This window comes from Artemia franciscana, chromosome 19 (assembly GCF_032884065.1).
Source record: "Artemia franciscana chromosome 19, ASM3288406v1, whole genome shotgun sequence".
NCBI classification, from domain to species: domain Eukaryota; kingdom Metazoa; phylum Arthropoda; class Branchiopoda; order Anostraca; family Artemiidae; genus Artemia; species Artemia franciscana.
In genome coordinates this window covers 24856863-24883419 of record NC_088881.1, presented here as the reverse complement: position 1 = coordinate 24883419, position 26557 = coordinate 24856863, and the positions used below count along the sequence as shown (strand labels likewise).

At 34.0% G+C, this 26557-nt stretch overlaps 1 protein-coding gene across 1 annotated transcript in view; it reads right to left on the bottom strand.

The window, feature by feature from the left end:
* The window catches only part of LOC136039462 (uncharacterized), a 72800-nt gene that overhangs the window by 32850 nt on the left and 13393 nt on the right, over nucleotides 1-26557 (bottom strand). The window contains exon 2 of the mRNA XM_065723227.1: nucleotides 19828-20044. Coding sequence (XP_065579299.1) covers nucleotides 19828-20044 — 217 coding nt within the window. The remainder of the gene's footprint in view (nucleotides 1-19827; nucleotides 20045-26557) is intronic.

Sequence of the window (26557 nt, the reverse complement as noted above, 5' to 3'; positions counted from 1 at the left end):
AAAAAAAAAATATTGATATGGCTCAAAATTCTACTCAAATAACAGGAGTTGCATTTTTCAGAAGTGAAGTCAGACAGAAGCAACTAGTAACTGAAAATTAAGATGAAATGTTGTTTTGCCAAAATTTCAATAGGTATAGACCTGTCATGTAGGCAAATTTCAAGGCCCTCTAGAGGGAGAAGGGGTGGAGGTGGGTACTTTAAAATACCTTCCCAGTACATACTTTTGCCTGTAGACCCATCACTGAAATTTTCATTGAAAGTTTCATTTCCTAACAAATACAAGCATCAACTCAAAATGCTCAGACAAGTTTACAGGTTTGAATTTTTTTTATCTAATTTCTCAATCTTGATGCCTTAGGTAGTTCAAATGTTAAACCAGGGTAATTATTCTTAAAGGTTATTTTGTTATTCTCTTAAAGACTGCATCTGGCTTTAAACATGTGAATAAAAAAAAGAATTTTGAACAAACCTCGTATGGAAGATAATATTAAAGCCAATATGAAAAAAGAGAAGAACATATTAGTTAACAGTGAAATATACTTGAGGGTGGAATCAAAACAATCAAATATATAGATTCAAATTAAAACAAAACAAAGATAAGGGGGAGGGAGAGGGGGGTTTATGTTGTACTGGAAGCGGACCAAATTCCTTTTTTATTCATTATTATTTATATTTTGAAGGAACTTTTATGCATCACACGCTAGGCGAATATTTCGAGTGAATATTTCGTTATGCCTACATATACGTGTATATATATATATATATATATATATATATATATATATATATATATATATATATATGTATATATATCTTCTATATATATAAAAATAAGTTGTCTGTCTGTGGATCTGTGGATCAGGTGACGTCATGTTTCTGTGTCGGCTGACGTCATGAAATTAGTTGTCAGGTGACGTCATGTTTCTGTGTCGGCTGACGTCATGAAATTAGTTGTCGTCATTTTTGCTTTGACGGTGACGTCATTCAAGTTATATAAGACATATGTTCACGTAGAAATCTATTAATGTTTAAGTTTACAATGACTGATGAAGATGCTCAAAGAGTCTATGCCAAAAAACTTGCTGCTGATAGTTCCTCGGCACGCTTTCTTTTCTGACTTTCTCTATCAGCAGCAAGTTTTTTGGCAAGTTTTTTGCTTCGCGCCACCCCAACACCTAGTTGGTGGGGGCGCTTCGCGCCACCCCCCAAGCCCCCCCCGCGCGCGTAAGTCGTTACGCGCCATAATAGTTTCGCGCCATTGTAGTTGTGTCCCTATGTCCCACCTGTGAATATAGATAGATATATATATATGGTTTTAACTACGTAAAACTTGCGAATATACAACATTCTTTGCTGTCCCATTGTCTTTGCATATAAATAGATTGTCAGGTTTACCGACTCTTGAACATGCAACATATAATGGTCCATGGGAAAACAATCTGTATTCAGATCTATACCTCATGATTCTAATTATTGCCCTTGAGCTTTGTTGATGGTGATTGCTAATCGACCATTCCCTGTCCCGGTGTCCCGGTCGTCATTTACATCCCCCTGTTTCCCCCGGTGTCCCCGTTGTAGTTGTGTCCCTGTGTCCCGGTCGTCATTTATATTCCCTGTGTCCCGGGTCCCGGTCGTCATTTGTATCCCGGTGTCCCGGTCTGTATATACATTCGTTTTTTAGTTTATTTTTTCTCCTTTATTTTTTTCCTTTTTTTTTCTTTTTTAGCTTATTTAGATTTTTAGATTTTTTAGTTTTTTTATTAGTTTTTAGTTTTTTTTTCTTTTTAGTTTTTTTGTCCCGGTCGTCATTTATATCCCCCTGTTTCCCCCGGTGTCCCCGTTGTAGTTGTGGCCCTGTGTCCCGGTCGTCATTTATATTCCCTGTGTCCCGGTCGTCATTTGTATCCCGGTGTACCGGTCTGTATATACATTCGTTTTTTAGTTTTGTTTTTCTCCTTTATTTTTTTCCTTTTTTTTCTTTTTTAGTTTATTTAGATTTTTAGATTTTTTAGTTTTTTTATTAGTTTTTAGTTTTTTTTCTTTTTAGATTTTTTGTAGTTTTTACCTTCTTTTTAGTTTTGTTAATTTTTTTTTTTACTTGTGTCCTGGTCGTCATTTATACTCCCTGTGTCCCGGTGCTAATCGAACATTCCTTTTGTCCTGGTCGCTTTCTCTTTGAGTGTCGTCATTTATTAGTTTTTTCCTTTTTTTTTTTAGTTTTTTATTGGTTTTTACCTTTATTTTAGCTTATTTTTAAGTTTTTTCCTTTTTTTTAGTTTTTTTTTATTTTTTATTTTTTTTAGTTTTTTACCTTTTTTTAGTTTTTTTAGTTTTTTTAGTTTTTTAGCTTTTTTACTTTTTTTATTAGTTTTTAGTTTTTTTTTGTAGTTTTTGCCTTTTTTTAGTTTTTTCAGTTTTTTTTTAGTTTTTTATTGGTTTTTACCTTTATAGTTTTTTTAGTTTTTTAGCTTTTTTATTTTTTTTATTAGTTTTTAGTTTTTTTGTAGTTTTTGCCTTTTTTTAGTTTTTTCAGTTTTGACGTCACCTGATCCAGTTTTTTCAGGTGACGTCACCTGATCCATCCATCCATCCATCCACAGACAGACAACTTATTTTTATATATATAGATAGATATATATATATATATATATATATATATATATCTATATTCACAGGTGGGACATAGGGACACAACTACAATGGCGCGTAACTAATATGGCGCGTAACGACTTACGCGCGCGGGGGGGCTTGGGGGGGCGCGAGGCGCCCCCACCAACTAGGTGTTGGGGTGGCGCGAAGCACCACCCCAACAGCTAGTATATATATATATATATATATATATATATATATATATATATATATATATATATATATATATATATATATATATATATATATATATATATACGTATATATATAACGTAAAACTTGCAAATATACAAACTTCTTCGCTGTCCCATTGTCTTGGAAAAACAATCCGTATTCAGATCTATACCTCATTATTCTAATGATTGCCCTTGAGCTTTGTTGATGGTGATTACTAATCAAAAATTCCCTGTGTCCCCATCGTCATTTATATATCCCTGTGCCCCCCGGCGTCCCTGTTGTAGTTGTGTCCCTGTGTCCCAGTCGTCATTTATATTCCCAGTGTCCCGGTCGTCATTTGTATCCCGGTGTTCCAGTCTGTAGTATCTCTTTGAGTGTCCAGGTCGTCATTTATATTCCCTGTGTCCCGGTCGTCATTTGTGTCCCAGTCTGTAATTTCGTCAGTCGACAAACAACTTCATGACGACATACAGCTCAATCCTTATAATGACATCAGTCGACAAACATGACGTCAGTCGACACGCTAACATGTCGTCAGTCTTTTTTTCTTTTTTTTTGGTTTTTACCTTTTTTTTAGCTTTTTTAGTTTTTATCTTTTTCTTTTTAGTTTTTTTGTAGTTTTTACCTTTTTTATTTTTATTTTTATTTTTTTTAGTTTTCTTTTTCTCCTTTATTTTTCAGGTTTTTTTTTCTTTTTTTAGTTTTTTTTCTTTTTCAGTTTTTAGTTCTTCTTAGTTTTTTAGTTTTTTATTAGTTTTTTTCGTAGTTTTTACCTTTTTTTTAGTTTTTTTCTTTTTTTGTTTTTACTTTTTTACCTTTTTTTAGTTTTTTTTTGGTTTTCTAGCTTTCTTGTTTTTTTTGGTATTTTCTTTTTAGTTCTTTTTGTAGTTTTTACCTTTTTTAATTTTTTTATTATTTTGTATTAATGCTAAAGCCAAGGCTCGAACCTGGAACCTCTCGGACCGTCATTTATATATATTCCCCTGTGCCCCCCGGCGTCCCCGTTGTAGTTGTGTCCCTGTATCCCTGTCGTCATTTGTGTCCCGGTGTCCCAGTCTGCTTTTTTTTACCTTTTTCAGTTTTTTTCATTTTTATTTTTGTAGTTTTCTTTTTCTCCTTTATTTTTCAGTTTTTCCTTTTTTTAGTTTTTTTTCTTTTTCAGTTTTTAGTTTTTTAGTTTTTTTTAGTTTTTTTATTAGTTTTTATTTATTTTTTTTAGTTTTTTTATTGTAGTTTTTACCTTTTTAAGTTTTTTTTAGGTTTTTGTTCTTTTTTAGTTTTTAGTTTTTTTAGTATTTTCTTTTTGTTTTTGTAGTTTTTACCTTTTTTAGTTTTTTTGCTTCTTTTTTATTAATGCTAAAGCCAAGGTTTGAACCTGGAACCTCTCGGACCTAGAAACTGGAACATAACGCTTTACCAACTCAGCTACTTGGGCCTGAATACTTGCGGTTTTGAATTGGTATATGATGAAATAATTCAGACGTCATATGTGGACAAACACGACGTCAGTCGACAGACAGACACACAAACAAACAACTTATTTATATATATACTAACTGTAGGGGTGGCGCTTGGCGCCACCCCAACACCTAATTGGTGGGGGCGCTTCGCGCCCCCCCCAAGCCACCCCGCCCGCGCGCGTATGTCGTTACGCGCTACATTAGTTACACGCCATTGTAGTTGTGTCCGTGTGTCCCAGATGTGAATATATATATATATATATATATATATATATATATATATATATATATATATATATATATATATATATATATATATATATATATATATATATATATATATATATATATATATATATATATATATATATATATATATATATATATATATATATATATATATATATATATATATATATATATATATATATATATATATATATATATATATATATATATATATATATATATATATATATATATATATATATATATATATATATATATATATATATATATATATATATATATATATATATATATATATATATATATATATATATATATATATATATATATATATATATATATATATATATATATATATATATATCTATATATATAAAAATAAGTTGTCTGTCTGTCTGTGGATGGATCAGGTGACGTCACCTGAAAAAACTGGATCAGGTGACGTCAAAACTGAAAAAACTAAAAAAAGGCAAAAACTACAAAAAAAACTAAAAACTAATAAAAAAAATAAAAAAGCTAAAAAACTAAACAAACTAAAAAAAGGCAAAAACTACAAAAAAAACTAAAAACTAATAAAAAAGCTAAAAAACTAAAAAAACTAAAAAAAGGCAAGAACTACAAAAAAAACTAAAAACTAATAAAAAAAATAAAAAAGCTAAAAAACTAAAAAAACTAAAAAAACTAAAAAAAGGTAAAAAACTAAAAAAACTAAAAACTAAAAAAAAACTAAAAAAAAGGAAAAAACTGAAAAATAAGCTAAAATAAAGGTAAAAACCAATAAAAAACTAAAAAAAAAACTGAAAAAACTAAAAAAAGGCAAAAACTACAAAAAAAAACTAAAAACTAATAAAAAAAGTAAAAAAGCTAAAAAACTAAAAAAACTAAAAAAACTAAAAAAAGGTAAAAAACTAAAAAAAATAAAAAATAAAAAAAAAACTAAAAAAAAGGAAAAAACTGAAAAATAAGCTAAAATAAAGGTAAAAACCAATAAAAAACTAAAAAGAAAAAAAAGGAAAAAACTAAAAAAAAATTTCATGTAAAAAACTAAAAAAAACTAAAAAAGGTAAAAACTAAAAGAACTAAAAAAGAAAAAAATAAATGACGACACTCAAAGAGAAAGCGACCAGGACAAAAGGAATGTTCGATTAGCAATCAACAAAGCAACGGGACACAGGGAGTATAAATGACGACCAGGACATAAGTAAAAAAAAAAAACTATCTATATATATAAAAATAAGTTGTCTGTGGATCTGTGGATCGTGGATCAGGTGACGTCACCTGAAAAAACTGGATCAGGTGACGTCAAAACTGAAAAAACTAAAAAAAGGCAAAAACTACAAAAAAAACTAAAAACTAATAAAAAAAAATAAAAAAGCTAAAAAACTAAAAAAACTAAAAAAAGGCAAAAACTACAAAAAAAACTAAAAACTAATAAAAAAGCTAAAAAACTAAAAAAACTAAAAAAAAGGCAAAAACTACAAAAAAACTAAAAACTAATAAAAAAAATAAAAAAGCTAAAAAACTAAAAAAACTAAAAAAACTAAAAAAAGGTAAAAAACTAAAAAAACTAAAAACTAAAAAAAAGGAAAAAACTGAAAAATAAGCTAAAATAAAGGTAAAAACCAATAAAAAACTAAAAAAAAAACTGAAAAAACTAAAAAAAGGCAAAAACTACAAAAAAACTAAAAACTAATAAAAAAAGTAAAAAAGCTAAAAAATTAAAAAAACTAAAAAAACTAAAAAAACTAAAAAAAGGTAAAAAACTAAAAAAAATAAAAAATAAAAAAAACTAAAAAAAGGAAAAAACTAAAAAAAAGGAAAAAACTGAAAAATAAGCTAACATAAAGGTAAAAACCAATAAAAAACTAAAAAGAAAAAAAGGAAAAAACTAAAAAAAATTTTCATCTAAAAAACTAAAAAAACTAAAAAAGGTAAAAACTAAAAGAACTAAAAAAGAAAAAAATAAATGACGACACTCAAAGAGAAAGCGACCAGGACAAAAGGAATGTTCGATTAGCAATCAAAAAAGCACCGGGACACAGGGAGTATAAATGACGACCAGGACATAAGTAAAAAAAAAATTAACAAAACTAAAAAGAAGGTAAAAACTACAAAAAAACTAAAAAGAAAAAAAAACTAAAAACTAATAAAAAAACTAAAAAATCTAAAAATCTAAATAAACTAAAAAAGAAAAAAAAGGAAAAAAATAAAGGAGAAAAACAAAACTAAAAAACGAATGTATATACAGACCGGTACACCGGGATACAAATGACGACCGGGACACAGGGAATATAAATGACGACCGGGACACAGGGACACAACTACAACGGGGACACCGGGGGAAACAGGGGGATATAAATGACGACCGGGACAAAAAAACTAAAAAGAAAAAAAAACTAAAAACTAATAAAAAAACTAAAAAATCTAAAAATCTAAATGAGCTAAAAAAGAAAAAAAAAGGAAAAAAATAAAGGAGAAAAACAAAACTAAAAAACGAATGTATATACAGACCGGGACACCGGGATACAAATGACGACCGGGACACAGGGAATATAAATGACGACCGGGACACAGGGACACAACTACAACGGGGACACCGGGGGAAACAGGGGGATGTAAATGACGACCGGGACACCGGGACAGGGAATGGTTGATTAGCAATCACCATCAACAAAGCTCAAGGGCAATCATTAGAATCATGAGGTATAGATCTGAATACAGATTGTTTTCCCATGGACCATTATATGTTGCATGTTCAAGAGTCGGTAAACCTGACAATCTATTTATATGCAAAGACAATGGGACAGCAAAGAATGTTGTATATTCGCAAGTTTTACGTAGTTAAAACCATATATATATATATATATATATATATATATATATATATATATATATATATATATATATATATATATATATATATATATATATATATATATATATATATATATATATATATATATATATATATATATATATATATATATCTATATTCACAGGTGGGACATAGGGACACAACTACAATGGCGCGTAACTATTATGGCGCGGGGGGGGCGCGTAAACCTACAATGGCGCGTAACCTAGTTGGGGGGGGGCGCGAAGCGCCCCCACCAACTAGGTGTTGGGGTGGCGCGAAGCGCCACCCCAACAGCTAGTATATATATATATATATATATATATATACTACGTAAAACTTGCGAATATACAATATTCTTCGCTGTCCCATTGTCTGTGCATATAAATAGATTGTCAGTTTTACCGACTCTTGAACATGCAAAGTATAATTGTGCATGGGAAAACAATCCGTATTCAGATCTATACCTCATGATTCTAATGATTGCCCTTAAACTTTGTTGATGGTGATTGCTAATCGACCAATCCCTGTGTCGCCGTCGTCATTTATATATCCCCCTGTGCCCCCCGGCGTCCCCGTTGTAGTTGTGTCCCTGTATACCGGTCGTCATTTATATTTCCTGTTTCCCGGTCGTCATTTGTGTCCCGGTGTCCCAGTCTGTAATTTCTCTTTGAGTGTCCCGGTCTTCATTTATATTCCTTGTGTCCCGGTGTCCCGGTCGTCATTTGTGTCCCGGTGTCCTTGTCTGTATATACATTCGTTTTTGAATTGGTCTTTTTTTTTAGTTTTTAGTTTTTACCTTTTTTAGTTTTTTTAGTTATACCTCATGATTCTAATGATTTTCCTTGAGCTTTGTTGATGGTGATTGCTAATCGAACATTCCCTGTGTCCCCGTCGTCATTTATATATCCCCCCGTGCCCTCCGGCGTCCCCGTTGTGGCTGTGTCCCTGTGTCCCGGTCGTCAATTGTGTCCCGGTCTGTATAAATATTCGTTTTTGAATTGGTATATAATGAAATAAATTTTTTGTTTTTCCCCTTTTTTCTTTTTAGTTTTTCTTGGTTTTTACTTTTTTTTTAGGTTTTTTTTAGTTTTTTTCTTTTTCTTTTTAGTTTTTTTTTTGTAGTTTTTATCTTTTTAGTTTTTTTATTTTTATTTTTTTATTTTTGGTTTTCTTCTTTTTTTTTAGTTTTTTTTAGTTTTTTAGCTTTTTTATTAGTTTTTAGTTTTTTTTCTTTTTATTTTTGTAGTTTTTACCTTTTTTTAGTTTTTTTAGTTTTTTTTTTTACTTATGTCCTGGTCGTCATTTATACTCCCTGTGTCCCGGTCGTCATTTGTGTCCCGGTGCTTTGTTGATTGTGATTGCTAATCGAACATTCCTTGTGTCCCGGTCGCTTTCTCTTTGAGTGTCCCGATCGTCATTCATATTCCCTATGTCCCGGTGTCCTGGTCGTCATTTGTGTCCCGATGTCCCGGTCTGTAATTTCGTCAGTCGAAAACATGACGTCAGTCGACACACGAACATGACGTCACTCTACAGACACACACACACACACACACACACACACACACACACACACACACACACACACACACACACACACACAGATAACTTATTTATATATATATATATATATATATATATATATATATATATATATATATATATCATAAAAAGAGAAATCACCAATGCTACAGCACAAACACAAAAAGAAAAAAAAAAGAGACAGAAGGAGAAAAGGAAGACTGTTTTCCTAAATTGGTGATTAATATAGACCAGCACTTGAATGAGGCCTTAACGCTACTCATCCATAAAATCACATAGGTCAAACAGCATAGCCACACACAATCAACCATAAAGAATAATCCATGGACAGGCAGTCATGTCGTCAATAAGTATAAGTCGTCATTTACCGAACAATAGAAAAAATAATATAGACAAATAATTCAGAGGCAACACCCAACATAAGGGCTCATCAGGAGAATACACTGGCCTATATAGGGTTTCGCCACTCTAAATTCTCTACCCAGCACAGTGTTGTGGCTACCACAGAATATCCATGGCATCCCCGCGTCAGGTATCACCCCCAAAATACATGCCTATGAAAAAAATCAGCAAATGTAAAACAACCAAGTAAAACCAAAACAAGCTTATCTTGTTAATATATCCCTCCCTTTAGCAACAATAGGTAAACTTAATATTATAAATTTTACCAAATCACAAATATTAACACATTGCAAAAAACCTGAATGAACTAAACAATTATAGAATTCATCTTTACCATGTGGCTAATTTTTTTAAAAATCCGCTCAATTAGAAACACAATTCAAAATAAATGGCGCTGTGACAACATTTCTCGAACCTCCGAAATTAGTTAAAAATTTCTTTAAGTATTTCTAGATAATTCTTTTGATATTCATTTAAAAGTTCGTTATAATGAAAACTAAATTTTTTAAATTGCCAAGTTAATTTATTTGCAGAAAAACCTCTTGATATCAATTTTTGGCTTAAGATTTTACATCTATTTTTAAAATCAATATAATTACTACAAATCCTTGCATAACGAAGTAACTGTGAGAAAAACGCTGAATATGTGATATTTGAGTGTATATTACTTTCAGGGAATGGGAAACTAATCACTTCAAAATCAAAATCATCCATTTTATTATACATTTTAAAACTTAATTTATTATTATCACAAATATTAATATTTAAATCTAAGAAATGATCTTCATGACCAGCGCCATGACTAGGCTCAAGAATAAGCTCTGATGGATATATATTTTTAGAAATATCAATGAAATCCTTACAATTTAAAACCAAAATATCATCTAAATATCTTTTATTATTTGACAAAGCATGTTTTAAATTAATTGGATTATTCTTATCCATCATATATTTATATTCTAGTTGACTTAAAAACAAGTCAGCTATAAATGGGCTGGCATTCCCCCCCATGGGAATTCCCATAATTTGCTTGTACAAATCACCCCCAAATCTTACATAAGTATTGTATAAAACAAATTCCAATAGCTCAAAAATCATATCCAAGCTGTAACATCTCAAGTTAACTGTAGTATTAAAGCAGTTTGTCCATATGGCTTTTTTATTATAACTGTCTATTTTTAAGAACCTTTTACTAGATAAGAGGAAAGATTTCTTTATAACAGTTTTTAAATTATCAAACACTAAATTAAGTGATAAATTAGTATACATTGTCGCAAAATCGAAAGACTCAATTCTTTTAGCTGAAACCATTGTTAAAGAATCTATCACCTGCAGTGAATTATTAACACTCCAATATGGATTAAAATTCGAAAATTTTTTAATACCATAACAATAGGTTTTAAGTTTATTTACAATTTCCTTTAAAATTAAAGAGAGGTCAGTAGCAGCAATGCGGGTTGGACATTTAGCTGCTCCAGCAATAAACCGTGGTTTAGGGGGATTCTTATGAAATTTTACAGTCCAATATAGGAAAGGGAACTTTTTATCATTTTCATTTATTTTAATATTAAAATTTTTAAAAAGTATTTCTTCAGTCTTTTCAATTAAATTCTCATCCTCTATATTTACCTTTTCATAAACTTTAGTTGTGCATAACTCCCTTTTTAAGATATCACAATACAGCTTCTGACAAATTATGGCAAAAGTATTATTAGCTTTATCCACTGGCACAATTACAAATTCATTCTTTAGATTAGCAATTGCTTGTTTAATCTTCGCATTATAAAATAATGATTTAGTGTTATTATTTTTTAAGTTAGAATATATTTTATTTCTTACTCTACTAATAATTAAATTCTTCCAACTTTGAAAACTCTCTTTATTTTTATTCTCTTTCTTACACCACTTATCAATAAATAAATCAAAATCATTTTCCAAGCCATCAAGAACACTCGATGGTTTCAGATGATGAGAAAGACGGGAATTAGCCCCTTTATTCATTATAATTTGAAGATCATCTTGCTTTATTATTGACAAGTCCCCTGTTATAACATGTTTGTAAGTAGGATTTAAAAATGGACCAAGTTGCTTACAATTACAAACCGGTTTCCAATTTATATCGCTATCTAGTTTTTTTAGTATTAAATTATAATTAAAAATAGTTTGCCCAATAGTTTTTGAAAATTTATAAGTTAAAACTGGACTAACATTATAATTTAAATTACTAGGAAGGGCCTGTTTCACATGCCGCTGATTTAAAATTTCTGGTAAATTAATATCTTCAATCTGCTTACAAGTAAAATTAATAGGTAAATATAATCTGTTATCCTTATTACTAATCTTATCGAACTTTTTCTTTTTTGAAATAAATTTCGTTTTAGTTAGAATGCAAATTGTATCACATGTTACTTTAAAATTATAATCAAGAGCTGTATTATTCTTAACAATCCAGAAAAGTTTGATTAAATTCCTCTTGGATAAATTATCTAGACACTTTATTACATAAATCATACCCCTAGATTCAAGCAGCTGGCATAGATCTATAGAAAGCATATGTACATCTAATTCATTTTTTCTATTATTTTTCCTATGTCCTCTCGATCGTTTTTTACGTTTAGTAGGACAAGTAAAAGAAGGATGGTCCATAAAACCATCAATACATTTAACAACAACATGAGACATGTCACCATATTTTGCTACACGATCATTTAGCCCAAAAGGATAAGCTGTACCAAGAGTATGGATCCAGAAATCCTCCTGTTTACGTAGTCTATTATTCTGTCTGTGTGTCTGTCTGTGGATCATGTGACGTCATGTTTCTGTGTTGACTGACGTCATGAAATTAGTTGTCGTCATTTTTGCTTTGACGGTGACGTCATTAATGGTATTTAAGACATTTGTTCACGGAAAAATGTTTAATTGTAAAATGACTGAAGAACCTACAATGGCAACAGCCGAGGAAGCTGCTCAAAGAGTTTATGCCAAAAAACTTGCTGCTGATAGAGAAAGTAAGAAAAGAAAGCGTTCCAAGGAATCACAAGAACAGCAAGAAAACAGGCTTGCAGCTGATAGAGAAAGTAAGAAAAGAAAGCGTGCCGGGGAATCACAAGAACAGCAAGAAAACAGGCTTGCGGCTAAAGAACGCAAAACCGCGCAGTTAGATGAAAATCCACCTGGACAGCGAGAGTCAAAATATATCAAAACTGAAAATGATAGCGATGATGATTGGGTTTGGGATTTTGACTTGGATAAGGTCATCAATGCCTACCAGATTTAAGTTAAAAAAACAAAGGTTCGTCATAGTGACGCTGAAAAATAAAGAAGAAAAAGAAAACTGAAAAAAGAAAAAAGGTAAAAAACTAAAAAAAAATTAAAAAGAAAAAACACTCAAAGAGAAATTACAGACCGGGACACAAATGACGACCGAGACAGAGGGAATATAAGTGACGACCGGGAACCTCAAAGAGAAATTACAGACTGGGACACCCGGACACAAATCACGACCGGGACACAGGGAATATAAATGACGACCGGGACACAGGGACACAACTACAACGGGGACGCCGGGGGCACAGGCGGGATATATAAATCACAACCGGGACACAGGGATTGTTCGAATAGAAATTACAGACCGGGACACCGGGACACAAATGACGACCGGGATACCGGGACACAGGGAATATAAATGACGACCGGGACACTCAAAGAGAAATTACAAACTGGGACACCGGGACACAAATGACGACCGGGACACAGGGAATATAAATGACGACCGGGACACAGGGACACATCATTAGAATAATGAGGTATAGATCTGAATACGGATTGTTTTTCCCATGGACAATTATATGTTGCATGTTCAAGAGTCAGTAAACCTGACAATCTATTTGTATGCACAGACAATTGGACAGCGAAGAATGTTGTATATTCGCATGTTTGACGTAGTTAAAAACATATATTTATATCTATCTCTATTCACAGGTGGGACACAGGGACACAGCTACAATGGCGCGTAATTAATATGGCGCGTAACGACTTACGCGCGCGGGGGGGCTTGGGGGGTGCGAAGCGCCCCACCAACTAGCCCCACCAACTAGTATATATATATATATATATATATATATATATATATATATATATATATATATATATATATATATATATATATATATATATATATATATATATATCATGAAAAGAGAGATCACCAATGCTACAGCACAAACACAAAAAAAAAAAAAAAGAAAAAAAAAAAAAAAAAAAAAAAAAAAAAAAAAAAAAGAGAGAGACAGAAGGAGAAAAGGAAGTATAAATAAGTTGTCTGTCTGTGTGTCTGTCTGTGGATCAGGTGACGTCATGTTTCTGTGTTGACTGACGTCATGAAATTTCTGTGTTGACTGACGTCATGAAATTAGTTGTCGTCATTTTTGCTTTGACGGTGACATATGTTCACGTAGAAATCTATTAATGTTTAAGTTTAAAATGACTGATGAACTTACAATGGCAAAAGCCGATGAAGATGCTCAAAGAGTCTATGCCAAAAACTTGCTGCTGATAGAGAAAGTCAGAAAAGAAAGCGTGCCGAGGAATCAAAAGAACATCAAGGAAACAGGCTTGAGGCTGATAGAGAAAGAAAGAACACAGGCTTGAGGCTGATAGAGAAAGAAAGAACAGAAAGCGTGCCGAGGAATCAAAAGAACAGCAAGGAAACAGGCTTGAGGCTGATAGAGAAAGAAAGAACAGAAAGCGTGCCGAGGAATCAAAAGAACAGCAAGGAAACAGGCTTGAGGCTGATAGAGAAAGAAAGAACAGAAAGCATGCCGAGGAACTACCAGAGCAACGCGGAAGCAGACTTGCTGCTAAAAGAGAAAGTGAAAAAAGAAAGCGTGCCGAGGAAATCACAAGAACAGCAAGAAATCAGGCTTGCTGCTGATAGAGAAAGTAAGAAAAGAAAGCGTGCCGAGGAATCAGAGCAACCTGAAAGTTATCGCCTGGCATTCAGGTACAACCCAGTCGATGATTATAGCTTGAGTAGATGTGTTCAAATCGGGACAATGTCTAAAATTTGTCCCTATTGCAAGGCCTTGAAATTCAATGGTGAAACAATGGGAATGTGTTGCACCTCAGGAAAAGTTAAACTTCCTCTATTGGCTACACCACCAGAGCTATTGAAGACTTTCCTTACTGGAACTACGTCAGAATCTAAGCGTTTTTTGTCACAAATCAGAAAATACAACTCATGTTTCCAAATGACGTCGTTTGGAGCCCAAATCGAAAATCCAGATCAATTTATGTCTACTTTCAAAGTAAAAGGGCAAATTTATCATAGAGCAGGGTCCCTTCTACCATTCTCAGGCGAGAATCATAAATTTTTACAATTGTACTTCATCAGTGATAGAAATTCTGAATTGAATGCACGTTGCGAACTTTCTCCCAACGTTGAAAGGACAATCGTTTCCCAATTGCAACATCTTTTCCACGAAAATAATAATTTAGTGCGTCTGTTCAAAACAGCCATCGATTTGATGCCTACTGATAAGCATAAAATTGTTATTTCCGTTGACAAAACGCCTCCTGGCCAACATGTGCGTAGATACAATGCTCCAACTATCGACGAAGTGGCAATCGTTATGGTCGGTGATCAGTTTTTACCTCGAGATATTATTCTTCATAAGCGAAACGCTCAGTTGTTAAGAATTGCTGAAACTCATCGATGCTACGATGCCCTACAATCAAGGACAATCGGCGGTTCATAGGCATGACATTACGGCCCGTGTCTTCCGGCAAAAGTTGAAATCACTGATAAAGTACATAGTAAAACTTGAAGTGTTTGGGTCAGTGCGATGCTGGATGTACTCAGTGGAATGGCAAAAACGAGGTTTGCCACACGCACATATACTAATCTGGCTACATAAAAAAGTTACTTCGAACGAAATTGATGATGTGATTTCCGCTGAAATACCTGATAAAAATGTCGATAAAGGGTTACATGATATTATTGTAAAAAATATGATACATAGACCTTGCGGTGCACTGAACGAAAATTCACCATGCATGGCCAAAGGAAGGTGCACAAAGCAATATCCTCGACTTTTAGTATCAAACACAATTACTGGCAATGATGGTTACCCACAATATAGAAGAAGATCTACTGAAGATGGCGGTAAAACAGCAATAATAAAGAAGCGTAACGGTACCACCATCGAATTAGATAACCAGTGGGCTGTTCCATATTCCCCATTATTATCAAAAACATTTAATGCACACATAAACGTTGAATACTGTAACTCCGTAAAGGCAATCAAATACATATGTAAATACGTCAACAAAGGCAGTGACATAGCAGTTTTTGGCTTGCAGCCCGAAATCAAAGATTTCGACGAAATCGTACGATATCAGGCTGGAAGATACATAAGCAGTAATGAAGCTGTTTGGCGAATTCTTTCATTTCCGATAATTTAGTAATTTAGTGTAATTTAGTGACGTCCAAAAATGAATTGATTGAAAAAGTATTTCTGAATATTCTAAAAAATTATAAAAATAATAAATGGCTAAGTGAAAGAGCGATTCTCCCCCCTAAAAATATAGACGTCCACGAAATCAACAATATTGTTTTGACCAAGATTCGAGACCAGGCAGTCCTTTACAAGTCAGTCGACACAGTTTTGGAACCAAATGAAGCGGTTAATTATCCATCTGAATTTTTAAATTCCATAGATCCTTCAGGGTTTCCACCACACGTGCTACAACTAAAAATAGGCGTACCAATAATACTTTTAAGAAATATCAACCCACCAAAGCTTTGCAATGGCACGCGACTTGCCGTAAAAAAAAAAACAATGGAAAACCTAATAGAGGCCACAATCTTGACAGGGCCTTATGAGGGTGAGGCTTTCTTATTCCTCGCATTCCCATGATTCCAACGGATCTGCTTTTTCAATTTAAAAGATTGCAATTCCCAATTCGATTAGTATTTGCAATCACCATTAACAAAGCTCAAGGTCAATCATTAGAAAAATGTGGTATAGATCTTAATACTGATTGTTTTTCCCATGGACAATTGTAAGTTGCATGTTCGAGGGTCGGTAAACCTGACAATGTATTTATATGCAGCGACAATTGGACAGCGAAGAATCTATATTCACAGGTGGGACACAGGGACACAACTACAATGGCGTTTAACTAATATGGCGCGTAACGACTTACGCGCGCGAAGCGCCCCACCAAATAGGTGTTGGGGTGGCGCGAAGCACCACCCCAACAGCTAGTATATATATATATATATATATATATATATATATATATATATATATATATATATATATATATATATATATATATATATATATATATATATATATATATATATATATATATATATATATATATATATATATATATATATATATATTATTTTTTATATATTTATTTTTTTATATTATATTTTATTTTTATATATTTTATATCCTCACCCCTTCATGAAAAATGAATATATACCCAAAAACAAATATTATACGTAAACCATAGGCAAACTTTGCAACTTAAGACCTATCACCAGGGGCTGTGGGAGGGTCATGATACCCCCAAAGGCATAGTTATTCAGTCTTCAAACTATGCTGAAAAAATTGCTATCTCAAAATTTTGATCGGCAGATTTTGAGACACAAAGAGGTGTGAGAGGAGGTTTAGTTGCCATCCAATTTTTTGGTAACTTGAAAAGGGCACTAGAACTTTTAATTTCCGTTTGAATGAGCCCTTTTACGATATTCTAGAGCCACTGGGTCAATGCGATCACCCCTGGGAAAGAAAAAACAAAATCATCCGTGATCTTTCTTCCGGTAAGAAATACAAAGTTTCACATCTTTTTTTTAGATTGGTGCTTGGAACTTTTACAGTACAGTTATCGGATACGCTGAATCTGATGATGTAAATTTCATTTAGATTCTATGAATTTTAGGGGGTATGTCCCCATTTTTCCAAAACTCAGGTACATTTTCTCAGGCTCGTAACTATTGATGGGTAAAATTAAAATTATTGAAAATTATATTTTTGTAGCCAGCATAAAACCCCGATTCTTTTGATGTATCTTTTGGTATCAAAATTCCGTTCGTTAGAGTTTCTCTTCCTATTGAGCCGAGTCGCTCCTTACTTAGTTCGTTGCCACGAACTCTTTGATAGTCTACTTCAGTTATAGGAAACATATTACGAGTTTTAGTTTGTATTCGAGTTACATTGTCATGCTTGAATTCGGATGACTTTATCCCATTTGGTGAATTTTCTATTATCCTTGGGAAATCAAGCAGGAATATGATAGTAAGAAGCAATATTATTGATAAATCTGTAAAAAAAACTTAAGAGTGCCATATTAGCTGGTATCGATTGGTACTCAGCTTATGAAGAAATGGACTCAGACACAATGGCTACTCTATTTATTGAGGAGTTCTTGTGTGCTCCTAACTCTACTTACCCTTTTTTGAAAAGGTCCTCTGGTAGGTGTTCAATATCGAAAAAACAATTGATCACGCAAGGATTGCTTGCCAGTATTTAGCACAAAAAGTGCTGTTTACGAAATATATTGATGGTCCTAAGGTGTTTAGTACCAAACGCAAAACTACAAAAACAAATTGACATCCCAGCTCAAGAAAGACATATTACCATGAACAGCTTCTAAAAGCAGAAAGATCACCAAAGAAGACATGGACCATAATAACTGAGTGCCTAAATAAACAAAATCCAGCAATATTCCTGAGACCTTGATGAATCAGATGAAACAAATTTAACATGGCAACAAGAAGTATCCAACGCACGTAACCAATCGTTTGCATGCACTGGTGAAGCAACTGCACAAAAAGCTTACGACTAATCAACTATCGGTACAGATGATTACAAAAACTACTTATCTTCGTCATCTAGCTCCTCTGTCACCAGTCACTAAAAATAAACTGCTGAAAATTGTGCAAGCATGAAAAAACGTCACTCCAAAAGTCTAGAAGGGTCGTAAACATCCCTTATAAGGAAGACCAACGATCGCAATGTCGGCATTATCGCTTATGTCATGAGTTCTCGATTAAAGGACGGAGTACTTCCTAATTTTTTAATGTCACCAAGGGCTAAAACGGTCCACAATGTTATCGACCCCATGCAGTCTTCAAACTACTACCCCATCTCTATTATCTATGGTTATTGAAAATTATTGAGCGTTGCCGATTCAAGAATTTTGCGATCAAGTCTTTAACTTTTAAAACATTCATCAATTCAGACGCAAGTTAGGCACTCTACCGAACGTCCGATTCCGGCTTCACTATAAATTTTAAATGATACAATGGGCTCTGACAAAATACAAGCTTCAATATTTTTAGATGTGAAGAAAACATTTGATGCAATTTATCATGCAATTCTACTGGGTAAGCTTGACAACTGCAGAATAAGAAACAGAGTTCTCTTAGTCATTCAGTCTTACCTCACTGACAGGAATAAATTGTATATGGAAACAGAACAAGATCAGTATAAACCCATGTCCAGGAATGCCGCAGAGTTTATGTTAGGAGTACCGCAGGGCTCAGTTATTGGACCATTTCTGTCTCTAATATGCGTCAATGACCTTCTTAAAGCGATTATAGTTGATAGACTTTCTCAACTATTTGCAAACAATATGGCTAATTCCATCACAGGTACAGATGAATCATTTGTAAGACGAAATATTTTTCATCGTCTAATGTAGCTTTTGCAGTGATTTCCAGACAACTGTATTGTTCTAAACCCATCAATGACTCATTTCAACATATTTTCCCGGCTTTATCATAGCCTTCCACCATTTCATCAAATAGCTGTCAATCTTAACGAAGAACTAGTTAACATTACTAGCAAGGAATCTTGTAAATGCTGAAGTCTTACAGTTGATGAAAATTTGACCTTGGATGTTTCGTCCCGATAGACTAAGGGTACAGCTTGGAAGTAATTAAGGACTATTACGGTATCTAAGGTATCTCCTCCTTTTCTCTGCCCTTAAGTCAGTTTCTTATACTCTAATGCATTTTGATTTAATTATTGTCCCATTTCTTATCTAGATACTTTTAAATCTGCTAATAGGCCCCTTCGATGTCTTCAAAATAAAGCCCTTTGTACGTTGAAAGCACTCCTTCCTTCACCATTTTCACTATCTAAGAGTGGTGATCCCCTACTAAAAGCCTTTATTCATTTCTCAGAATATTGCCTGCTGATCTTGTCTCTCTAGTCCATTTTACGATCTTCTATCCGATTCATAAGTATAGCTTATTTTGTAGGCGACATCGGCAAATAATTTCTTTCTTGCTGTATCATACATTATAGTTTTAATTGTCATGTACTGAAATTAGTATAAAAATTAAAAGAAACTTGAACAAATGGAAGCTTCTTTTTTCTGTAATTGACGAAAAATTTTCATGTTGTATGTTTTTTTTTTTAATTATAAATTGTGTGCTGATTGACTAAAAGAGAAAAAAATCACTTACATGTACATAATCCGGTATCTTCATCCAATATATAAAAGGGGGCTGTACAGTAACAAACAAATTTCTCGTGAACGAGAGTACAGATGGCACTAGTGTCTAGCGTTCCACAAGGATAAACCGCTAAAGGATCGCATTCCCACCTTCTATTGAATACACCTAAATTCCTTTGATCTTCACTAGCTGAGCTATTTGCTGCTAACGATGCATCCCATAAAAGCTGCAATTTTGACAAAAATTAAGCAAGAAATATTTATTCAAAAATAACATTAGAATTAGCTTAGAAGTGATCAACATGTAAGGACATTTTGTCTTACTGCCAATTATCATTATCTTACGATAGTTTTTTATTAACAAAGAGACATTTTATGCTGTTATCTTTGATACAAAATTCAGATTGGACATTTATGCATTACTTTAAAACTTAGAAAAGTGTTTCAGTTTCCAAACCCTTTGATTTAATAAATTTTTTGAAAAAAACTCCGTGGATGTCTGCTTAGGACTTAATATATGGCTGAGCATACAGTCTTTCTAAGCATGAGAATATACATAGTCTTCTTTTATCAAAACTGATTTCAACATCCACACCAAGTTCTAAAAAAGCGCGAGAACCCCGAAAGCCGTCCTTGATAAAACAGTTAAAGATTAAGGTCCTGCTAAATTTTGGGTATAGGGTCAAGTCAAGCAAAGCTTGAACCAGAGCATTTAATTCGCACCCCCAGCTAGAAATCTAGAGATTTTCACACTTTTTAAAATATTTTCTTATATTTCGTTCTAATTGACCAATGGTGTTTTGTTTTTTAGCTTTTTTACCTTACAAAAATTGTTCAGGCCTACTAAACTAAAATTAAACGCGTTAGATTGAATTATACCCTTTCAAGTGTGTCACACTTTCAAGTATTAATGTTATAAATATATAATATAATACTAGATAGGTCACGTCACTTGCCCTGATCAGAGTATCAATTTCAGCATTAGACAGTTATGTAGTAGGTAGTAAAATCTATCAGTATTTGAATACAGGCTAAATAATTAAATGTGGCCAAGGAAAAAAAAAAACAAGTAGGAACCGAACGCAAGAAACTCTAGTTCGGCACCGAACACAGAACTAACAGAACTACGTCTCTAATAACCTAATATATTATGTCAGTTTTTGAACCTTAATTGTGTAGCATATTAGGGGGCTTAAAATTTTACCTGATTTTCGAAAATTGGCTCCAATTTTGTTCCTCCCCCCTAAGGATTTTGACAAAATTAAGCAATTCTTCGGGATATTAATTTAATAATATAATCAGAATGTCATTGCAAACCATTAATTAAATTACCACTATTTCCTTTTGAATCAAAATAAAACGAGAGTGTCACATTTACAAAAACGGTGAAATTATTTGGATAGGGTCGAATAGAAGGTGAAACTCATGATTGAAAAAAAGAAACACCCAAGCAAGACTCGAATGCAAGAAAATCTAACTCGTAGCCAAACGCTCTGCTAATAAACCCGCGCCTCTAATAATCTAATTTGTTGTATTAATATTTGTGACTTAATTGTGTAGCTTAATAGGGGGGTTAGAGGAGGAACACACGAGGAGTGTCCTTGCAAACTATTCCCCACTCCTTCCTGCATTGATGAAAACGGTCTTCGCTCTCAACCTTTTATAAGACAAGCTACGAAGGCCGTTCAGAAAGTAACCATCGATGGTTGTAAAAAAGTATCACCAAAATAAGCAAAACTGTGTATGGAGGGCCATGTCATTACCAAAACCAAAGATATTGGACTCTTCAGCTACGTTGAACCAGAAGTTTATTTAAAAATGGAGATGGGAGGACTAAGGGGGGATGGACTCTCAGGGTTAGGGGCTAGCTGCCTTCCAATCTTTTTGGTTACTTAAAAAGAGAACAATCAAATTTAATTTCCGTTGGAATAAGCTATTACACATGTCTAATCCCGATATCTTCCCAATACCAATGCGCCAAATAACAATACGGCCATACCGATACGCGGGATATCAATAAGTCCGATACAGATACAGCGTACAGCCTTTTCCCTAGGGATTATGGAGGATCATAGCATGACCAAAAGCATAGATGTGGACCTTTTATCTATGTTGAACAAAATGGCTATCTCAAAATTTTGATTGGATGCCTTTGGGGGTGGGGTCCTTTAGGGGGGCTGGTTGCCCTTCAATTTTTGTGGCTACTTAAAGAGGGCACTAAAAAATTTATTTCCGTTCGATTTAGCCATTACAGATTTCTCTATGATGTTCTCGTCACCCCCTAGCCCTCCAAATAAATTGGAGACGGATCAGTGCTATCCGTACAAAAAAGTGATTTTCCTTGTTGCTCAAGAAGAGGGACTATAATTTCCCTTCAATAGGTTTCCGACCATGCTGATTCCATTGGTAAAATTTTCATTTTGGTCTGACACCGTTTTCAAGGGAATTCAAAAGTTTTTTTTAATCCCCATAAATATCTTTTCAATCAATCAATCAATCAATTTATTAATACTAAATGAAAAACTATTACAAAAGTAAATCAGTTAATAGGCCCAAGAAGCTTTGCTTGTAATGGACCACAGATAACAAGAATAAAACACTTTTATAAAATATATACGAAAAAAAAAACAAAAAAAACACTGGAACAAGACAAGGACATTTAACAGATAGAAAATTTAGAAGGAGATTTAAGATATAGCTGAAAATGACTTTAAAAGAAGAGAAGTGACATACAAATTGGGATAGAATTAAAAAGAGACAAAAATTATTAGATAGATAGATAGATAGATAATTTTATTCACCCACTCGATACAAAACCACAAATGGCACGAATGGAGTATAAAGAAGAAGAAAAAAAACAAAAAAAAAACACTTAACTGCAAAAACAAAAACAAACGTTACGATACACCGCCAATAAATAAAAACATTATTACAAAAAACTCACTAAGGACGAATTGCAATTGCCAGACTACTAGGCCCAAGCGACCCCAAAAATTCAGAACGACGTTTCGTCACAGCAGCAATCGGATCTGTGATACCGAACCTTGCAGACATCTTGGAATTTTTAACCCACGGTGGGGTATTTAAAAGAAATTTTGCATATTTGTAAAAAAGTGATCGAAGGTTTCTTTTATCGCTAACACTAAATATATGCCAAAACGGTGATAAAGCCAGAAAGTGTGGGATCACCAGTGCATTATATAGCCTAGCTCGAATTTGTCGATTATATTTCGCTTTAGTTGAAGATAGCGCCCCGTAAGCCTTACGTGCCTTTTCTGCGAAATTACTTATTTGGCGAGCACGTGTAGATGCCATGTTATGACCTATAGGCATTCCTAAGTACATTATGGAGTCAGACAGTGGAACCTCTTGAGCACCAAATTTGACAGCAAGATCTATACAATCTGCATTTCTCCTATTGAAAGCAACAATCTCGCTTTTACTTGCATTAAAAGATAGGCCTATCTCTCTATAAGCATCATCTAGAATCTGAAAATTTTCTTCAATACGAGACAAACATCTACTTAAATTAAAAATATCATCTGCGTAATTAAGTAATGTTACATCCAAACCTCGGAAAATGCAGCTCATTTGCACTAACTTTTGGGCCTCGAGAACACTATTATTATACAACCGGGGTGACGAAATTGCACCCTGCCTAATGCCCTTTCTAACCGGAATAGCATTTGGTAATACAATCGGCCCGTTAGGAGACGGGACTTTAACTTGGACTCGAAGCTTCTTATACATATCCCGAAAAGGCAAAATAACCGATCGGTCCACACCACGTTTATGAGCAGACACTAATAACTGGGGATGTATCCCAGAATCAAAAGCACGTCTAACATCGTGACTCGCTAGAATAAGGGATTCATTCAGTTCATCAGCTTCTATTAATATATTAGCAAGAATATAATGGACGTGCTCGCGACCAACACCTTTTTTAAATCCGAACTGATTATCGGGGGTAGAACATTGAAAAGCAATATGATCTATAACTAGCAATTCCATAAGCTTACATAAAACCGGCGAAACAGTTATAGGGCGGTAAGATACGCATTCAGACGGATTTTTCCCTTTTTTCAAAATAGGTGTAATTACTCCAGTACCAAAAACATCGGGAACGAGACCAGAATTAAAGATAATTTGGAATAGAAGCTCTAAATGACTCAGGAGACCAGCAGTACCATGTACAAGATGCAACCCACACAACTTGTCGACACCTTTCGATTGTTTCTTTTTTAATTTTGAAATTGCACGAATCAGATTAGGAACAGTTACTATGTAGCCAACACCAGAACTAGGCAATTCCATGAACTTATCAAGTTCGACTTCATATTTATCTTCAAGATCTTGTTCGGGTGGAGAGAACTCAGAAGTAAAGTGGGACACCCAATCTTGCTCAGAGATCACAGGTTCGACACTATTCTGATCACCATTACGTTTAAGAAATCTCCACACAGCATTTGGATCATTACTTATCAATTGACTATGTTGATCGATCACTTCACATTTATGCTTAGACAAAATCTTAGCAAATCTGCGTTTGCTGAACAGCCGAACTTCATTTACAACACCTGATTTCGGACGACCACACTCGTTCCAGAGCCTAAGCCAAAATTTTGCACGACCACATGCTTCACTTAGAGCAGGGTTTTCGGACCACTTTGGAATTTCCGTTCCCACTCGGACTTTACGAATGGGGACCGCAGCGGCCTCGGCAGATAACAGTGCGTGAGATATTTCACTACAGTAGATGTTTAGTAGCAGCTGTTTCTCTTCATCTTGAATACATACACTCTGCTGTAGTAATTGGAACGGCACTTTAATCTTTGTGAGAATCTCATCCAATACGTAATGATAAGTAGCCAGGTCAATTTTACTCCAATTAGTTTTGATTTTCCACTTCTTTTCATTAGTTGGGGGGTTAGGAGAGGCAGGAATTACTCGAAAAGTGTTTATAATTGGAAAGTGATCAGACGCGCTTACGCTCAGATCTACGTGCGAATTGCCGCAAGCTGGAGATTGGATGGAACTTAACATGAAGTCGAGAGATGAAGTCGAGCCTGAGTTATGGATATAAGTAAAACACAGATCATTGTTAGCAAGACGAAGACCGTCACAGGAAGATAGGAGGATCTGTGCTCGAGCGTTAGACTCATCAGTCAAGTCACAGTTCACGTCACCAGCGACTATACATTCAAGGCCCTGGCTAGAACAGCTGCCCACCGAACTCGATAGCTTACTGCAGGCTTCACTAAATTTTTTTTCTGATTTACTGTCTCTGTAGTCTGTTGGCAAGTACACAGAGTGGATAACAGTTTTGTGCACCTTAACAGCAACAAAAAAGTCTGAAGATTTATACAGAATGGGATTTAACCTGCTGCTAACAAGAATGGCGATTCCACCGGACGGCCTTCCCCTGCCCGATGACTTTGCAGGAGTAGCAAATACTTTGACGCCATCGTTTAGCTCAAGCAGACTAACGGCTTGATTCGAGAGGAAGTGTTCCTGCACACAGAGTACATCGTTATAACATAACAATCCTTCTAACAGTGGCATTTTATCAACCACTCCACCATTTAAGTTCCATGAAACAACCCGTATAGAATCACCGATCATTGTTTAGAAATTAGCTTCTGAGCTACTGGACATTGGAAGCTGTAGCACGGGTGTCGAGAAGAACCACACAGAGCGCATTTGGGGGCATTTTGGCATGGATTGTCCCGAGAGCTGGAATGATCTCCACCGCACTTTGAACATTTCGGGGGATCTACACAAGATTTTGCTGCATGTCCGTAGGACTGACAGTTGTAGCACTGCATCGGTAAGAATTTAAATTCTGTAATGGGTAGTCGCTCGTAACCAAAAATGGGCGGAGAGTTCATTGCGTTAAGAGATATTGAACTGGAAAGACCCGTTCGCAGTAAACTTTTACTTTTAAGAAGAACTGAAATAACAGGAAATAATAGTTACCATTCATGTATCAGGGTTAGATCGTAATTTTTCTCTAAACTTGTTTCTTAACTTTTGGTTACCATGGGCTGTGGTTCTCTCTTTACTAGTTTGCAGCTAACGCTGCAACCATGATAGCAAAAAGATGTAAAGTCTTGGCTAGTTACGAGAATCCAGGGACAAAGAAAAAGTAAAAGATTAAAAAGCATAAAATTCACCGAATATCTCTTTAAGACTACTGGTCAGGAAACCCACGGTAGTCATTTTTTGTGATGCCAAGGGCGAGGGATAATAAATAAGATTGCTAGTTGAAATATTATGATCATCAGTATACTCTGACAAAAGCCAGGGTATACTAACTTCAGATATCATTTTTGAACAACAACGCTGGACTTCACATTACTCAGGTAGCTAAGAAGGTTCTTTAATATATCAAACGAAATATTTTGAATCATCCACCTTATGACGAAGATTGGACACCTAACAATTATCTTCTTGTCCTGATTATGAAGCAGGTCACGGGCTGCTACGGTCTGATGATCCTTGCGCTCATGAAATCGGTAAACTAGTATACGATAAGTTCATGAATGCGTAGGCTAATCCTCCTTGAAAGTATATCAAAGATGTAGTTCTCAGCTGAATATAATACATCTTTTTATATTTTTTGTTTTTTCATAGCCCAGCCAAAATTATTTTTCAAAAGCCATTAGTAAAACTAAGTCAATGGCAAGCTTCGGACTCTTGGAATCAAAAGTCAAATTTGTTTCCAGTATTGGTTAATTAAA